The sequence below is a fragment of the Coenobita brevimanus genome, chromosome 40, assembly GCF_032717465.1.
Source record: "Coenobita brevimanus isolate Jiangsu-jjx chromosome 40, ASM3271746v2, whole genome shotgun sequence".
NCBI classification, from domain to species: Eukaryota; Metazoa; Arthropoda; class Malacostraca; order Decapoda; family Coenobitidae; genus Coenobita; species Coenobita brevimanus.
In genome coordinates this window covers 55,978,522-55,994,806 of record NC_136993.1, presented here as the reverse complement: position 1 = coordinate 55,994,806, position 16,285 = coordinate 55,978,522, and the positions used below count along the sequence as shown (strand labels likewise).

The window sequence follows — 16,285 nt, the reverse complement described above, 5'->3', positions numbered from 1 at the left end:
AACTTTAGAGGTAGGAGTTAATATCCTGGAATGAGGTCGCCAATTGTCACGGGGTTTTTAAGAATATGCAATATTAAAGGATAATATTCAATAATACTGAGAACAGGACAATGAATTGTCTTGTGAAAATCAAGCAATGATTACTTTATGCCGGCTTACTTCGCCGATTCTCTAAGGACGAGAATTTATAAACTTTCTCAACAGTACACAGCAGAGACTAATTCCTCACAATTGCTGTTTGTTAGTATTGTTAGCCTTTGGAGAAAGTGACTCCACCCTGACAATCAATAACTAATGCTATTAATGATAACAAGTTCTTGCTGATGCATTAACTCCTGGTTGCACAGCGGATTTTAAGCTTAATACAAAAGAACTGGCCTAAGTACCAGTTATGAATAGCAAAGCGTTTATGCAAACTAGGAGCTATAAGTGAAATAAGCTCGTGGAGAAATAAAACACGAATTTACATTACATTAAGCTCAAGAAAAAGAACTGTTAATTTATTGACTAAAATAAACTAAATTAACGTTACATGAGTCTCAAGATAAATTCAAATAAGGAAATCGCACTCACTCGCTCACTCAAAAGCTAACTCTTAAACCTAGGAAAAAAACGAAAAGGAATACTGGTCAGAAAAGTGGACTAAGCCGATGACTGGGCGTCGTTACTGAGGAAGGACACTGCACACACTGAGCCTCTGGAATTCAACGGCGGCGGCGGGAACTGGGCGTCATTGCTGAGGAAGGACACTGCCACACACACTACCTGCTTCCACAGCGCACAAATCTTGACTGCCTTCAAATCGTGAGAGAGAGGCAAGTGTCAAGCCGCACTTGCTAACGGCTAGAATGAGTGAAACACTCCCATAACAAAGTACTCAGCAGAGGTGATAAAGTCGCGCACAAAGACGATAATTTATGACACAGTGAAAAATTTTTCTGAAAATACTCCCGATCGGGTGAATACGTGGCGGTTAAAATGAGCGATAAATACTGGGATTTCACTAGAATTCGCGGTTTCCCACCAAAGTTAATGTCACGAGTCTATTCAAATACTTAATAGCGCCGACTCGTGACAGGGGCTGAGAAGCCAATAATAGAGAGACATGACATTGAAAGTTATGATTACCATGGAAAGGTTGAAGGGTAAAACATTAGCAGAATTCTTTAAAGATATAATGAATGGGATACAATATAGAAACTTCATTTGTTAGAGTATTTTTTTTCCTACAGAAAATTATATGGCTATTTCAGATGCTGCTCACAGACAGGAGTTTTCTGCAATTGAGCATCATGTGTCTCATAGCCTCAGTGTCAGGAGCAATATGGCAGTATAGTTCTGGTAAGTCCAACATTTTATGATATTTCTTCTCTGAATTACCAAAACACAATGCCTAACTGCCGTGGAAGCAGTTGGTTATTAAAGCTGGCCTAATCTAGGTTAATTTATTCAGGTGAACTTAATTCAAACCTTATAAGCCTGACGGACAACTTTGGCTTTTAGAATTTTTTTCAGTTGCACAAAATGACACAATGGTCAGTTTTATTAACAAGAAGTCAGCAATAGTTCGTACAGTTAAAAACTAGCTGCAGTAACACTTAATCCTTCATTGATTTATGTTTTTTATTACTAGGGTGACTATAATTCTCACAACATTCCTCTTCTTTAGGAAACCTTCTGCACACACCAGCTCTCCATGAAACTGTCTCCGAATTGTTGCAAGATGGTTGTTCAGCCGTTACTTTTTCACAGCAAGCAGAAGAAAAATATAGCTTGTACATGGTAAGTAGCAATTTATGCTCGTAATGGCAAAATAGCCATTTCGGAAGAGATTATTCATAAACAACTAGCCAATAAGCATGCAGCAATCATCTCCAGCTCTCCCCAGCTATAAGGCCATGAACTCTAACAATACCATCAATAGAGTAACTAGAATGGCACACAGCAGAGCGCATACCTCCGCCAAAGCCCCATCTCGCATTGATAAAGAAAGTGAAAAAAAAAAAAAATCCTGGATTCGCACCTTTATTCAGATCCTCACCAAAATTTAATGGTGTGTACTCTGGGCCAAGGCCCATTCTTCTACTAAGTTTCGTGGAAATCCGTCCTGTAGTTTTTGTGTAATCTTGCTCACAAACCAACCATCCAACCAACCAACAAACGGACAGGGGTGAAAACATAACCTTCTTGGTGGAGGTTAATATCCCCATGAAAAAGAACTGGGCAATTTCTCCCTCTCGGAGGTAGGAAAATATTAGCGGCCAGAGAGTTAAGAAAAAGTATTCTCAATGAGAAACCAAGTCCTCCTAGAACTTCTTCCGAATATTTAAGTTAATACAGTACAGTTATCGCTCGCTCGCTCGGAGAAGATCAGATACAATGAGCTCAGCATCATAATATGGTTATTTTGGAGATGATTAATACTACAGCAGATGTCCAAACAAAAGAGATTGGCATCTTACCACTCATATCATTCTGAAACATGGATGAAGCATTGTAATTTACTCTTATGAGGCACTTTGTAATTATAAGTGCAAATATTGTCCTTGGCAATTATTACGACTCGAAATCACATAAACTGTCTCATATTCGATGGTACATTTTATGAGGCAACATGTTTATTGATTCAGGTGTGTCTGCAAAGCACACTCATTTCACAACAATCGACCCTCAGTTGAGCGATACTTTTATGTTTGATTGTACACATTTTTTTTTTTTTTTAATGAATGGAGGAAGGAAAAACAAAGGAAAAAAATAAGGTCATGTGCGTAAAGGCACCTTCCATTCATAAAATACTTATAACAATTGGATTTCGAGAGGATTAAATGTAAGTGGGAAGCAACTCCCTGGAAGTGAATTCCAGAGACTTGTAGTTCTGGGGATAAATGAATTTTGATAAGCAGAGGTTCTGCATTGTGGGGGAGAGAGTGTGAGTTCATTGGCCTCCCAGCTGCCCGAGTATTTCGGGAGAAAATGTGAAGGATAGGCACAATTGAAGCCAGCTCGTTAGAGCACTTACGGTAAAAATATCGATAAAATAGTGCTAAAGAAGCAACATCTCGACGTACTGATAACGGAGGAAGGTCCTGCGTTATGGCAGGACTATTGATTAATCTAATGGCTTTATTTTTAATTTTGTCCAACTGCCTCAATGCAACCGCTCCACATCCACTCCACAGTGGTGAACAGTATTCGATCTGAGAACGCACATGACTTTTGTATATTGTGGCCATCTGCTCGTCAGTGAAGAACTCACGAACTCTGTACATAAGTCCCAGTTTTTTAGAAGCATTTTTAGCAAGGGATTTAACATACGCTGTCCAGCTTAGGTTGGGGTTTAGAGTAACACCTAGGATATCAATTGTAGTGGACATGGGAATACTGACATCATTTAAAATTATGTGTGAGTCTGAGGGATTCTTTCTATTCGAGAAATTAATGTATTTAGTTTTCTGAGCATTAAATGAGACCAGAATTTTTTGTCCCCATTGATTAATTTTAGAAAGGTCTTGGTTCAGAGAAATTGCTGTGTTTATTTGGGAATTTATAGTATCAAATTATGTAAAGGAGGTACTAAATGTGAAAGAACTATGAAGGGTCGAGTCGTCAGCATAAGAGTGTATTGGGTTGTGCGTGACAGATAGGAGGTCATTTATATGAATGAAAGAAAGGGTTGGCGCCACTACTAGGCAAGTAGGTGTAATTTAGGTGGCGTTTCTCAATACTTCTCATTGTATTGGTGAAAAAATAATGTTAAATGAGCAGAGGGATCAGATTCTCTCGGAAACATTAAGGATGCAGTGGAGCTGAGGATATCATTCCACAATTTTCACACCTCGTGTGTGGACGCCTTAAGTTGATTCTCATAATTTTCCTTCTCAAGTAAGCCAAGTTTTACCTGGTTTTCGGAGCCTTTGTGCTTTAATTTTCTTGTTTAAAAATTGTCGATTGAGGTGTATTGCACTTAAATTGACAAAAATAATAAACTTTACCCACATAATTGTACATTTAACACTCGTTATTCAAGCTCGTTTTGCTATGTCACTGACAACAGGGAACCCATATATGAAGAAATTTGCTTCTCTGCTATTATGCATCTTCAGACATGTTGAAAGGCATATAGGAAAGAATAAAAAAAAAAAAAATCCTTTTCTGTATGGATTAATTTCCTTATAGGCCTTAATGTGCAAAACCTGTGCACGCCATCTGGTCTATGGGCTGAATACTTGACTGCGACTTCGACCTACGAGAGACTACTCCCAAAATCGAATTGATTTATTCTTGCCGAACGTTTAACACGTCCTTCAACTTTAGTTATGATAAAATCAAAGTTGTTTGAATTTACTTTACCCACAGAGCTTGTGCATTTTCTTGTAATGTAGAACGTCACCTTACTGTTTCATAATGGCATTTTATGTGATTGTGTTAATGTGAAATCTTCCGCAAAATTTAATATACATCAGATAAAAATCATTGAAGAGTACTTTGCCATGTCCTGCTGAACTTTGGGCTTTTGTTCTAAAAAAAAAAAAAAAAAAAAAAAGACCTTTGGGTGATCGTCACCTCATTCACTAAGTTCCACCCGAAATTAAATAAAAAGTTTTGGCTGTTTTGTTTACAGGTAAGACAAGGATAAAAATTTTGCTTTGACCTGTGACTCTGAACTTTACCTGATTGTTCTAAACATTTAATCGCTTCATACATACCTGACCCTTAACATACCCACAAATTTTGGTTTAAATAAGATCAAAATGTTTATGTTGACCTTGCTCTGTGGCCTTGACCTTTGACCTTTCTTGTGAGAGTAGCTTTCAAAAAATGTTCTAAACAATTAAAAAAAAATTTCTTATCCTCGATCCTACCCAAACTTTGATCTAAATAGAATAAAAACGTTTATGGATAACCTTGCACTATGGACTTGACCTTTCACCCATTGTACTAAAACAAAAGTTTATTTTTTTTTCATACCTTTCTGACAAGTGTGGATAAAACTGACATTGTGTTCTTAACCCGCCCCATCCCGACCACTTTTCCACCACTGACCCCCCCCCCCCAATCCCGACCATTTTAGGATTTTTTTTTTTTGGCTCAAACCTTCGCTTTTGGTGAGAAACATCGAAAATTCATAGAGAAATCGCTCACCTGAGGTTTTAAATACTCGATGCAGGTAGGAGTACCTCCTTACCTTACTGGGTTTTCTATTAGGCTGGCACCAAAGAAAACGAGTTCTATGGGAGGATAACTATTTCACACCACTCATAAACGGTATTTATTTATTTACTTGGTACGAATTTATATGTAGTATGAGAGTATATTGGTTTTCAAGCAGTAATATAGGCATTATAAGCATTGTTTCACTCACTAATACTGACCTTTTTTTGCCACATTACCTGATCATCATTTCTAACTGTTTCTTCCTCTAATGCTATGTAAAGTTTGTCCTCCACATTGTCATTGATTGGGGAATCACTCTGGCCATGAATTTCTTACCGTGGCATGACATGGCTATACTGGCCAGGTCACTGATAACAGGTGAATTGCTGAGACAATGGCATGCAGGGGGGGGAGAAGGTCATGCTGGGTAAGGCATTGTCCCTGCCTAGCATCTTGTAGAGGAAGGTGTCACGTGTATACGTTCCAAAAATCACTCACGAAATTTGAAAATTGTGCAAATTATGGATCTTGCAATTTTTTCACGTTTATGTAAGTCAACGGGATTGGCAGTGACAAAACGTGTGGACGTTTAAGAACGTCGACGGGACACCGCGGGTTAAAAATGAATCATTTCATTTCGGCATTACTCTCAACTCATCCCCTCAGTTTGATGTAAACCAAATTAAAATGATCTAAGTTGATTTTGCTACTTCAACGAATGACCTAGCCCTGAGAACTTACCTTTTGTTTTTTGCTGTCAAAGGCAGAATATTTCCTTGTGGTCATTCTCTGCAACCATACAGTAAGTTTTGTTAAAATTGGATATAAACTGAGCTATTTTATTGAAAGTGTTATCTATTTTTGGGGGGAGAGGGAAGGGTGGTTAACGAATTAGATAGCTGTATTGTCTTAAAGCCGATATAACAAAAATGTAAAAAACTATAAGACTGTGTTCTGACTGAAATTTAGGCAAATTCGTTCATAAATGCATTATATATTATCAATTTTGGCAAATATCTACATTATTTTGTAATTTTCAAGGACACATAGTGAGCAAACCATATGAAGGGCATATCTATTATTATGCTTTATGCTGCAGAGTTAGTACATGATTTTGCTCCTTGGATATTTATCTACTGTCTATAGTATGGTCACTGATTATTTCCTTAATGTGTTTTTACCTCTTTCTCTCTTCACGGATATGTGAACAATACAGCACTGTGCAAACCCTAGACTGAACAGGAAAATTTCCTAAGTTTCTCCTTTGAAATAAGCCTTAATGAGTAAAGTTTTGTTCATAATTAGCGGAGATATGTTCATTAAAGTGCAATAAAGTTAAATTTTTAACATATTGAGCATTATTTTTTTTCAATATTCTATGCCAGTATTCCGTAATATACTGTGTTACCAGTGCCTCTTGGTCACTGTCTCCCTTTGGGCAACACCTGGTGGGAGTAAAGTAGGAGGACCACAGCTAGCACAAACTGCTGCTAACCAAACACGGGTCACACGATGCTTTTAACTTTTATTCAAGTAACTGTTTCACAGTAAACTCCATTGACTCCAATCGGCCTATTTCATCATCCCACTTATAATACAAAGAGGATAGCGGCACACAGAAGGCCTACACTGACATCTCCTACAAGGCCTCACCATTACTCTCTCCTGGTGCCACTCCCATCAACGATACAACTAGATAACCTTTTCTATCTAATTACACCCCTTGGCTACGTCATTGACATTGGTGGCTGGCGGTAAACAACAGTAATCTATGACAAACTATGTCCATTGACAATGGGAGTTCCAACCTGTCTAGAACCTAGTATGAGTGGAGATATATCACTGCAAACTTTTATCCTCCTGAGTAAAAAATTATGGTTCTCTATAACAGAAATGCTCAGGATCGCTGTGGCTGACCCCCTTACGAAAAAGGTCAATTGTACAGTTGAGCTCAGAAGCTATTCAGCAAATAAATTTTTGATATCAGATGGTAAAACAAATAATGCCTGTGTGTTACTCGATGCTAACGTATTTCAGAATGTCATTATCTCTATTTTGCACACAAACTGGTGGATCCAAACAAGGTTGACTCCAGGACAACACGAGCCACCAGATCTCTCACTGCTCACTCGACTCTAGCCAACCAGTGATCAGTCGAATGACCTGGTTGGGCCCAACCAGACTGCCAGTATAGGCAGAATAGGGGACCGAAGAGACATGTTGCTAGCTACTGGGCGCATTGTGCCTTATTGTTCAACTCCCTGGATTCCCGATTCCCAGCAGTATGGGACGTATTACTACAAGAATGTCGGTCACTGTCCAAAACTACAAAGCTCTGAACAGTGTCTAACATACTTGTTCAGGCTATTTCATAAGAGTCGAAAGAGAAACCTTCACATGAAGTACTAATGCCAGCTACCAATCACATAAGCAAAAGTAGAGCCCACTGTCATCATTTATTGAGACAATTTCACGGGTGGGCCATACACAGTCAACGATCTAAACAATTAGACAAAGTCTTCAACTGAATTGAAAGGATCTTTTAATACAAAGATGCATTTCCATATTGCTGCAAATAGTGTTTAAGCATTAAGTTTGTATTATATTATTAGGTGACTATAATTTCATCCCATACAACCCTACAGCCGTGACATCAAGGATTTCTTAACACGATGCAGCATTTCCTGAGGTCTTTCTTCAGCACTCATTCATTTGATATCATTAATCACCAATACTGTCGCTGGTGATGTCTTCCATGAACATGAGATTTTATTTATATGTATTAATCTTCCTTCTTCTTATTGTAATCGTAGTAGTAGTAGTAGTGGTAGTAGTAGTAGTAGTAGTAGTAGTAGTAGTAGTAATAGTAGTATTAGTATTAGTAATAGTAGTAGTAGTAGCAGCAGCAGCAGCAGCAGCAGCAGCAGTAGTAGTAGTAGTAGTAGTAGTAGTAGTAGTAGTGGGAGCAGCAGCAGACTCATCAGAAACATGAACCGAGTGGATTGCAGGCGAAATATGTCCTCTGCAGCCGACCATTCACCTCCTGCGGGTCAGGGAAGAAGTTGAGAGATGTTTGTGTTATAGGACACTGGAGTCGCCCAATAAAACTGGTGCCATAACATGAGGGCATCCCTCTCCATCACCAAATATTTATTTCATGTAAATTATCAAGAGATTATGACACACTTAAAGGACTGCCTCCAACAGTGGCACACAGACAAAAAAAAAGTCTTTGTTTAATGCACACTGACTACACGAGGGCCATTAAAGCATATATTTCACTTTTAAGTCACTTCAGTGATTCACTAGATTACGACATATAACAGTTACCTTTATAATTCAGATCCATATTTCAGTTTCAGGTGCAAACAGGCTTCACCACAATCATAGTAAATTCAATGCACGTATTTACTATAGGAGCGAGTAGCGTGGGGTGTGGGTGTCTTCGAGGTGGATGGAGATATCCAGGACGCTAATGCGACTCAGGCACATATCTCCCGGTTGGTGAACCAGGCACGTCGGGTAGGTCACTCATATTGCTGCTTCGGCAGATAGGTCACTCTCACACTATTACTTAACCCGCCCAGTCCCGGCCACTTTTTGACCACTGGTACCCCCCAATCCCGGGCAATTTTTGACCTTTTTTTTTTTTTGCTAAAACTTTCGCTTTTGGTGAGAAACATCGAAAATTCATAGAGAAATCGCTCACCTGAGGTTTAAAATACTCATTACAGGTAGGAGAGCCTCCTTACCTTACTGGGTTTTCTATCAGGCTGGCGCCAAAGAAAACGAGTTCTATGGGAGGATAACTATTTCACACCACTCATAAACGGTATTTATTTATTTACTGTTACGAATTTATATGTAGTACAAAAGTATATTGGTTTTCAAGCAGTAATATAGGCATTATAAGCATTGTTTCACTCGCTAATACCTGACCTTTTTTGCCACATTACCTGATCATCATTTCTAACTGTTTCTTCCTCTAATGCTATGTAAAGTTTGTCCTCCACATTGTCATTGATTGGGGAATCACTCTGGCCCTGAATTTCGTACCGTGGCATGACATGGCTATACTGGCCAGGTCACTGATAACAGGTGAATTGCTGAGAAAAGGGCATGCAGGGGGGGGGAGGAGGTCATGCTGGGTAAGGCATTGTCTCTGCCTGGCATCTTGTTGAGGCAGTTGTCCCGTGTATACGTACCAAAAATGACTCGCGAAAATTGAAAATTGTGGAAATTATGAACCTTGCAATTGCAGGACGTTGAAGTACGTCCTCGGGATTAGCTGTGACAAAACGTGAGGACGTGGAAGTACGTCCTCGGGACGGCACGGGTTAAGCAGGAAAAAAAATCGCACATTACCTGCCAACCATCACCCATACCTGCCCTCACCACTCATTCTTTCACTCCGGCCAGCTCTGTTACTTACCACCTCTAGTACATACTAGGAAAAGTAGGCAGGTAGGTGAGATCATTGTGAGTGAAAATGCCACATGCAGTGTGTATTGACAAGCTCCTTTCCACCCAAATATATTATCTTTAACACTGACTACCCGGTATAATTTTAAAGTCTGTAATTTCCGTAAAATATCAGATTCTTCAGTTGTCACATGTTCTGGGAGAAGGGACATTTGTTCGCATCCTTTTAGAAGTCACACTTTGTTTAACTTTGAATCGATGTAGTTATCGTTTCAGGTCAATTAAGCTATAGCCAGAATGATCTGAACTTGATGCACACCCATCAAGAAAAGACAGTGCCACTTACGGCATTTAACATTTAAAACATGGAGAAGTGGCTGTGATAATTAAATAGGCCATCCTGTGACTGTACCACAAATATTATTTTTCGTACAGGTATATATTACTTCACTCAGAATACGTAAAATGGTACAATAAAAGACGTTGCAATATCCCATATCAAGGTTACAGATCCATCTGTGTATGAGTACTCAGCTCATTTCCATTACCATCAAAACCTAGAGCGCGATAATTTTGAGAGATACGTTCTTGTAAAAGAATGTGACACTTTGGATGAATGGTGGGCTACAGAGAATAAATCATCTTGCCTGTGCCTAGACTCTGATATCATTTATCATACTGATGTAAAATGCATTTTATGTATTGCTTGGGTCTCCTAAAAAGGCCTCATCATAGTGAATAGGGTAAATTTCGCAGCTATGGTGACAGAGTGGTTGATATTGCTGACTGTGAAGCTGCCAGACCATTAGTACCAGGTTTTGAATCGTGCCACAGGCAGGTGTCGACATTTGACTCAGATGTCCATCGACCTTTTATGAGTTGGTAAGAAAAATGAGGTCCTAGGATATCAATTAGGGGAGACATCTATGGTAACTTGGATGATGTAACCTTCTTGTATTAAAGGATAGGAGGTAAAAACCCACAAAAGGATCAAAGGCCAATATTTTAGTAGATGAGCTAAGTGCCGCTTTGCGTCAGTGACCACTTTTATATGTTCCTCTTCAGCTGCGGCAGGTATCCCACTGTGTGACAGTGCTGGTGGTCAGTGACGACCCTTTCTTCCTCACCGCCTTTGCTGAGTGGTCTCTTAAGCACTATCTCTTTACCTGGTCCACAAGACTCCTTGTTCTGACATACCTTCCACTCAACCGCCTACAAGGTCTCCATAAACTTCTATCTTCAAACAATGCCATGTTAATCCTTCTTAAGAGTGACGTTTTTAGTACCCGGTACGTGATTCCCATATAAGAGTAATAGTAACAGTTTGGGTTGTTTTGAGTTAGAAGTGTATACACTGGTGTGTAATTTGGGTAATTTTTAATTAATGATAAGCTTAAACGATCTTACTGAATATGTACCCTTGAATTTCTGAAATTTATTGTCATATAATCAACGGCATACTTATTTATGCATTTTATGCACTAATTCTGCAGATTATTACACATCCAGAACTCCCAAGTATTCTCGTGCAGTAACTTTGCATATGCCACCTAAATGTTCTTGTAACAGTGCCAAAATGAACGTGTACGTGAAGCTACCTTACTCTCCGCCTGATGCCCAACCAATACATGTCGCCTGGTGGACTTCCCAGCAAGGCCTCATTCTTACATCACGGCTACCACTATTTCCTGACAAATTTAAAAAGTAACTTAATATCATTAGTAAATTTTCATTATAAATACTGTGATTAAACTACATCACTGTCTGGCTATGGTGGCTCTATTCTAATAAATAATTCATTTTAGAGTTTATATGAGTGAGGAACATTGAGTATTGTGATCATATTGCATCCAAAAAATATATGTAATTTCAAAGTTCACACTTTATATGTCTTTGGAGATATCCTAAGACCTCTTCCTTAGTGATTTACGCTATATATCTACACCTCAATATCCTCCTTATGTTTTTATGTAAACTATGACAATATAAAAACGATATACATTACATACAAAATCGTGTTAAGGTGTAATTTGTTAACTAGGTTTGGGAGAGTAATTAAGAAGCCTCCCGTGTCACTGCGATGACCACTCTTAATATACACTGCCTCCATTATTGCACTAGATTCACAACAGCAACAAACATAGTTGTGGCCATAGAAGTGATAACCTACCACACCATCTACTGGACGGAGGACCCACAGGCACCAGGGGGTCGACGTCTCTCCTTCTCTGGTGCACTGGACAACACGGTTCGCTATTTTGCACAGGGGATGAATTTTACGTGAGAAAACCTGTTTAGTATGTTATGAAGTTGTTAGGTGTGCTATATATTCGGTACATTTCTTCAGACATGCCTATTTCTTAATTTCACACTGGAATGAATTTATGACTTAAAAATCTGATATTGTTTATTGCAGATTTACTTATGTGAGATCTAACAGCCATACGTTTGGCAGTAAACAACGGGATGGCTCCTGGACTGGAATGAGTGGTATGGTAATAAGGGGGGTGAGTACACACACACACACACACACAATAAACAATATCAGAACAATATCAGAAATGGTTCAATACAGAATGTAAAAAATCAAAAGAAAGAAGAGATTTGTTGTGGAATAGATACAGAAGACACAATAGTGAAAGGGCGTACAATAATTACAAACAGGCAAGAAACGACTATACAAGAATAAGGAGGGAAGCCCAAAAACAGTTTGAGGAGGATATAATAAATAAAAGTAGTGATCAACCAAAGCTGTTTTACAGCTATATCAGAAGCAAAACTAAAGTAAAAGATATAATACAATCCATTACGGACGAGGGAATCACTTATACGAGTACACAAGAGAAAGATATTTGTGAAGCACTAAATAAGAATTTCCAATTAGTTTTTACAGAAGAAAAAAATTTTGAGAGGGACTATGTGGAACACGCATGTCCACACATACTACCAGATATACAAATAGCAGAAAAAGTAATACAGGAGGAGTTAAGTAGATTAGACAGAGGAAAAGCAAGTGGTCCTGATGAAATTTCATGTTGGGTATTACGAGAATGTGCAAAGGAGTTAAGTAAACCATTATTTTTAATTTTCAAGAAATCCTTGAGTCAAGGTAAACTACCAGATATTTGGAAAAAAGCAAATATTGTCCCCTTATTCAAGAAAGGAAATAGACAAAATCCACACAACTACCGACCAGTATCACTGACCAGTGTTGTAAGCAAGGTATTAGAAAAACTTATAAGAAAAGCTTGGGTAAATCATCTAGAAGAACACAGTATGATAACAGAAAGACAGTTTGGTTTCAGAAAAGGAAAATCATGTGTTACTAATCTGTTGAGCTACTATGACAGAGTAACAAACACAATACAGGAAAGGGAAGGATGGGTGGACAGTATCTATTTAGATTTCAAGAAAGCTTTTGACACAGTACCACACCAAAGACTTTTATGGAAACTGTACCATCAAGGAGGAATTCGAGGCAAACTGTTTTGTTGGATGCAAGACTTTCTCATAAAAAGAGAAATGAGGACAGTACTAAGAGGAAACTACTCATCATGGAAAGAAGTGACTAGTGGAGTACCACAGGGTTCAGTGCTGGCACCAATCATGTTTTTAGTGTATATAAATGATATAAACAGTAACACTGGAAATGAGAGCTATCTGAATATGTTTGCAGATGATGCAAAAATACAAAGGAGAATTACTAACACAGACTCTAGTAAAGAGCTACAAGAGGAATTAAATAAACTTCATGAATGGAGTAGTACATGGCAAATGGAATTCAATGTGGACAAGTGTCATGTAATCAAGTTTGGTAAAAGTGGAAAAAGACCTGATTGGGATTATAAGTTAGGAAACAAAACCCTATATACATCAGAAAGAGAGAAAGACCTAGGTGTGATTATCAATAACAGACTATCTCCGGCTGACCACATCAGCGAGAAGGTACGGAACATGTATACACTGCTTGCAAATATGAGAATAGCATTCACATACATAAATGAAGACATGCTAAGAAGGATAATAACATCATTCATTAGACCAACCCTGGAATATGCATCAGTAGTCTGGAGTCCTCATCTCAAAAAGCACATAGACAAGATTGAAAAAGTTCAAAGGGCCGCTACAAGATGGATACCAAGCTTAAGGGACCTAAGCTACGAAGAAAGACTAAATAAAATGAATCTACCAACACTACAGGAGAGAAGGAAAAGAGGTGACATGATAATGCTATATAAATGCATATCAGGAAAGGAGAAAATAGACATAAATGATTACTTAACATATGGAGAAGCATCAGCAAGAGGACACTGCAAAAAACTGCATAAGAAGAGAGGTGATAAAGACGTGAGGAAATTCAGTTTCCCAAACAGAGCAATTGATCAATGGAATGCACTACCGAATGAAATAGTGTGTGCCAAAACAATTCACAAATTTAAGGATATGTACGATAAATATGGTTTAAGACACGGGACAGTACCAGCTTGACTCATTCCTGTAAAGATACAATTAGGTAAGAACAATTAGGTAAGAACACACACACACACACACACACACACACACACACACACACACACACACACACACACAGTTGGGTTAATTTAGCCTGTTTTGTTTATTATGTGTGAGGTTTATTTATGTTAAGCCTCGCATAAACTAGAGTAAGTGTGAATAATTATACTAATGGTTTAGTTCGGATAAGCTGACGTAGTTATCCGGATACTGATGAATTGACTTTCCGTTTTTTTTTCTTACTTTTCATCTACTAAATCACACCTTTCATAACCAGGAGGATCACCACGACAGGGAAACACCTGCTCTCTATATGTTATCTAAGGGTCAGTTATTGATTTTGCCCACTGAACTTGACAGCCAACCGATTGCCATCAAAGCTGAATATTTTATGTTAGCCTGATTACCCACTATTCCACTGCGTTTTGTAGGAGTCGAGTCAAAACTGCTTGAACTCCCCTTGCCCTGTGACAAACCTTTGATCTGTTATGCATGTCATATTTCTTCGTTCATGGCTGACCCTCGGTCTTTCCACCAAGTTTAGTCTAGATCGAATCAGAACTATCTGTTTTTGGGATCTGGCACTTGACCTTGCTTTGAAAGATTGACCTTGAATGGAATGTTCCCAAAACTGAATCCCTTCGTCCATGCTTCCCTGACTGGTCTGTATTGGGTATTGGGTGAGAACTGTTTAAGGTGATGTGCCTTATGACCTTGACCTTTGACCTCTTGTTCTCAAAAAAAGGTCAAGCCCTTGAATGGCCCCATCTCTTCGGCCTACTTTGGTCAAAATTTCATCCAAACTGTATAAGATTATTTTTCACACGCAGGCACATATGGGATGGCTGATGACCTTATTCTGTAATATTAACCTTGGAATGCGTGTTCTTTATATCGAATCACTTTCTCATTGCCTTACCCTCTCCCTTTACACCAAGTTTCGTATAATTTGAAACAAAACTTTAAATTTATTAAAAGAAAAAGAAAAACTTATGAATATGTGATGGTACATCTAACTTTAAATTTTGCAGTTATTTTACAGTAGTTCCTGTAATACATTACAGGTATTTTGTTTTCCGTGCCACAAAACCAAATTTCTTTTTATGTTTCTTTTCGTACCATTGCAACATCTCGATTTGAGTCACACAAAAGCCGATAGGTTATCTTACCACCCTTCATTATTCCCAGTATTTAATTTCCTTGTTGTCTCTCCTGGAGAACCTACGTTTATCTTGCAAAACCATCTCAGAGGGTGATTGTACTTTGTCTTATTCAGTGATATCTTTACCACTACAATGTTTATGGCGCTGGCTGGGGCAAACTTACCTGAATGAGTACCAATTTCGTAGATGTGTACGTGGGAGGGGAGGGGAGAAGTTCACCACGTATTGTTCTTCAGCAGTGAGTGGAGTTAAAGGTTATTCAGCATATAGATGCACCTTTCATTCAGTTCTGTAAGCCTTCTCTTGTCTTTACAGCGGACATTGTCCCTTCTTTTTTTTTTTTTTTTTTTTGTTCAGCACACTAGAGTTAACCAATGTTGTTAGCCATCAGATAGACAACTGGTCAACTCAACACCATTCTTCCAAAATTTCTGTCATTCTCACACCCATAACGCCCTGTCTTCCTAATGCATATATATGCCGTACTGTGTTACTATATTTTATTAAACTTTTGATTTAGACAATGAGCTTAGGACACTTACGAAAATACACAGGTAGTTTTAAAATAAGTAATATGATTTTGAACAATACCACAGCAGTCCATAGGAATGGGGAAAGCAGAGGTCGAGCCAGTAGACAGGTTGATTACAGTCCCAATGGAACCAGGTTTGAATCCCAGTTAAGGTATGAAACAGTTTAAGGATTTGAATTTTGTTAGATTTTATTATGAAAAAAAAAAAAAAAAGATGCGTAAAAACTCTCCAGCTAATACGAGTACACTAGTCCTGCATAAGACAGTCCAAGCATGTATTCAGTATAGACGTTTGGTTTTAGTGCTGAAGTGGGGATAAATGGAGTTGTATAGAATGTAGGAGGACTGATGGGTCTCATTTAAAGGGCTGTGAAGCCTATGACTGGAAACGGACATACAAAAAATATTTCAGTAATAAAATAACACAATGAATGAATGATTCCATATATATGAGGGTGTAGTGTAGTCAAGAACCTCATAAAAGCAGGACACTGCATTCATC

General features: G+C 38.4%; 1 protein-coding gene across 1 annotated transcript in view; it reads left to right on the top strand.

Moving 5' to 3' along the window:
- The window catches only part of LOC145397120 (uncharacterized), a 90,962-nt gene that overhangs the window by 19,767 nt on the left and 54,910 nt on the right, over positions 1-16,285 (top strand). Inside the window, exons 3-7 of the mRNA XM_080270320.1 lie at positions 8,572-8,676; positions 10,642-10,865; positions 11,086-11,280; positions 11,698-11,856; positions 11,993-12,083. Of these exons, the coding sequence (XP_080126446.1) occupies positions 8,572-8,676; positions 10,642-10,865; positions 11,086-11,280; positions 11,698-11,856; positions 11,993-12,083 (774 nt within the window). The remainder of the gene's footprint in view (positions 1-8,571; positions 8,677-10,641; positions 10,866-11,085; positions 11,281-11,697; positions 11,857-11,992; positions 12,084-16,285) is intronic.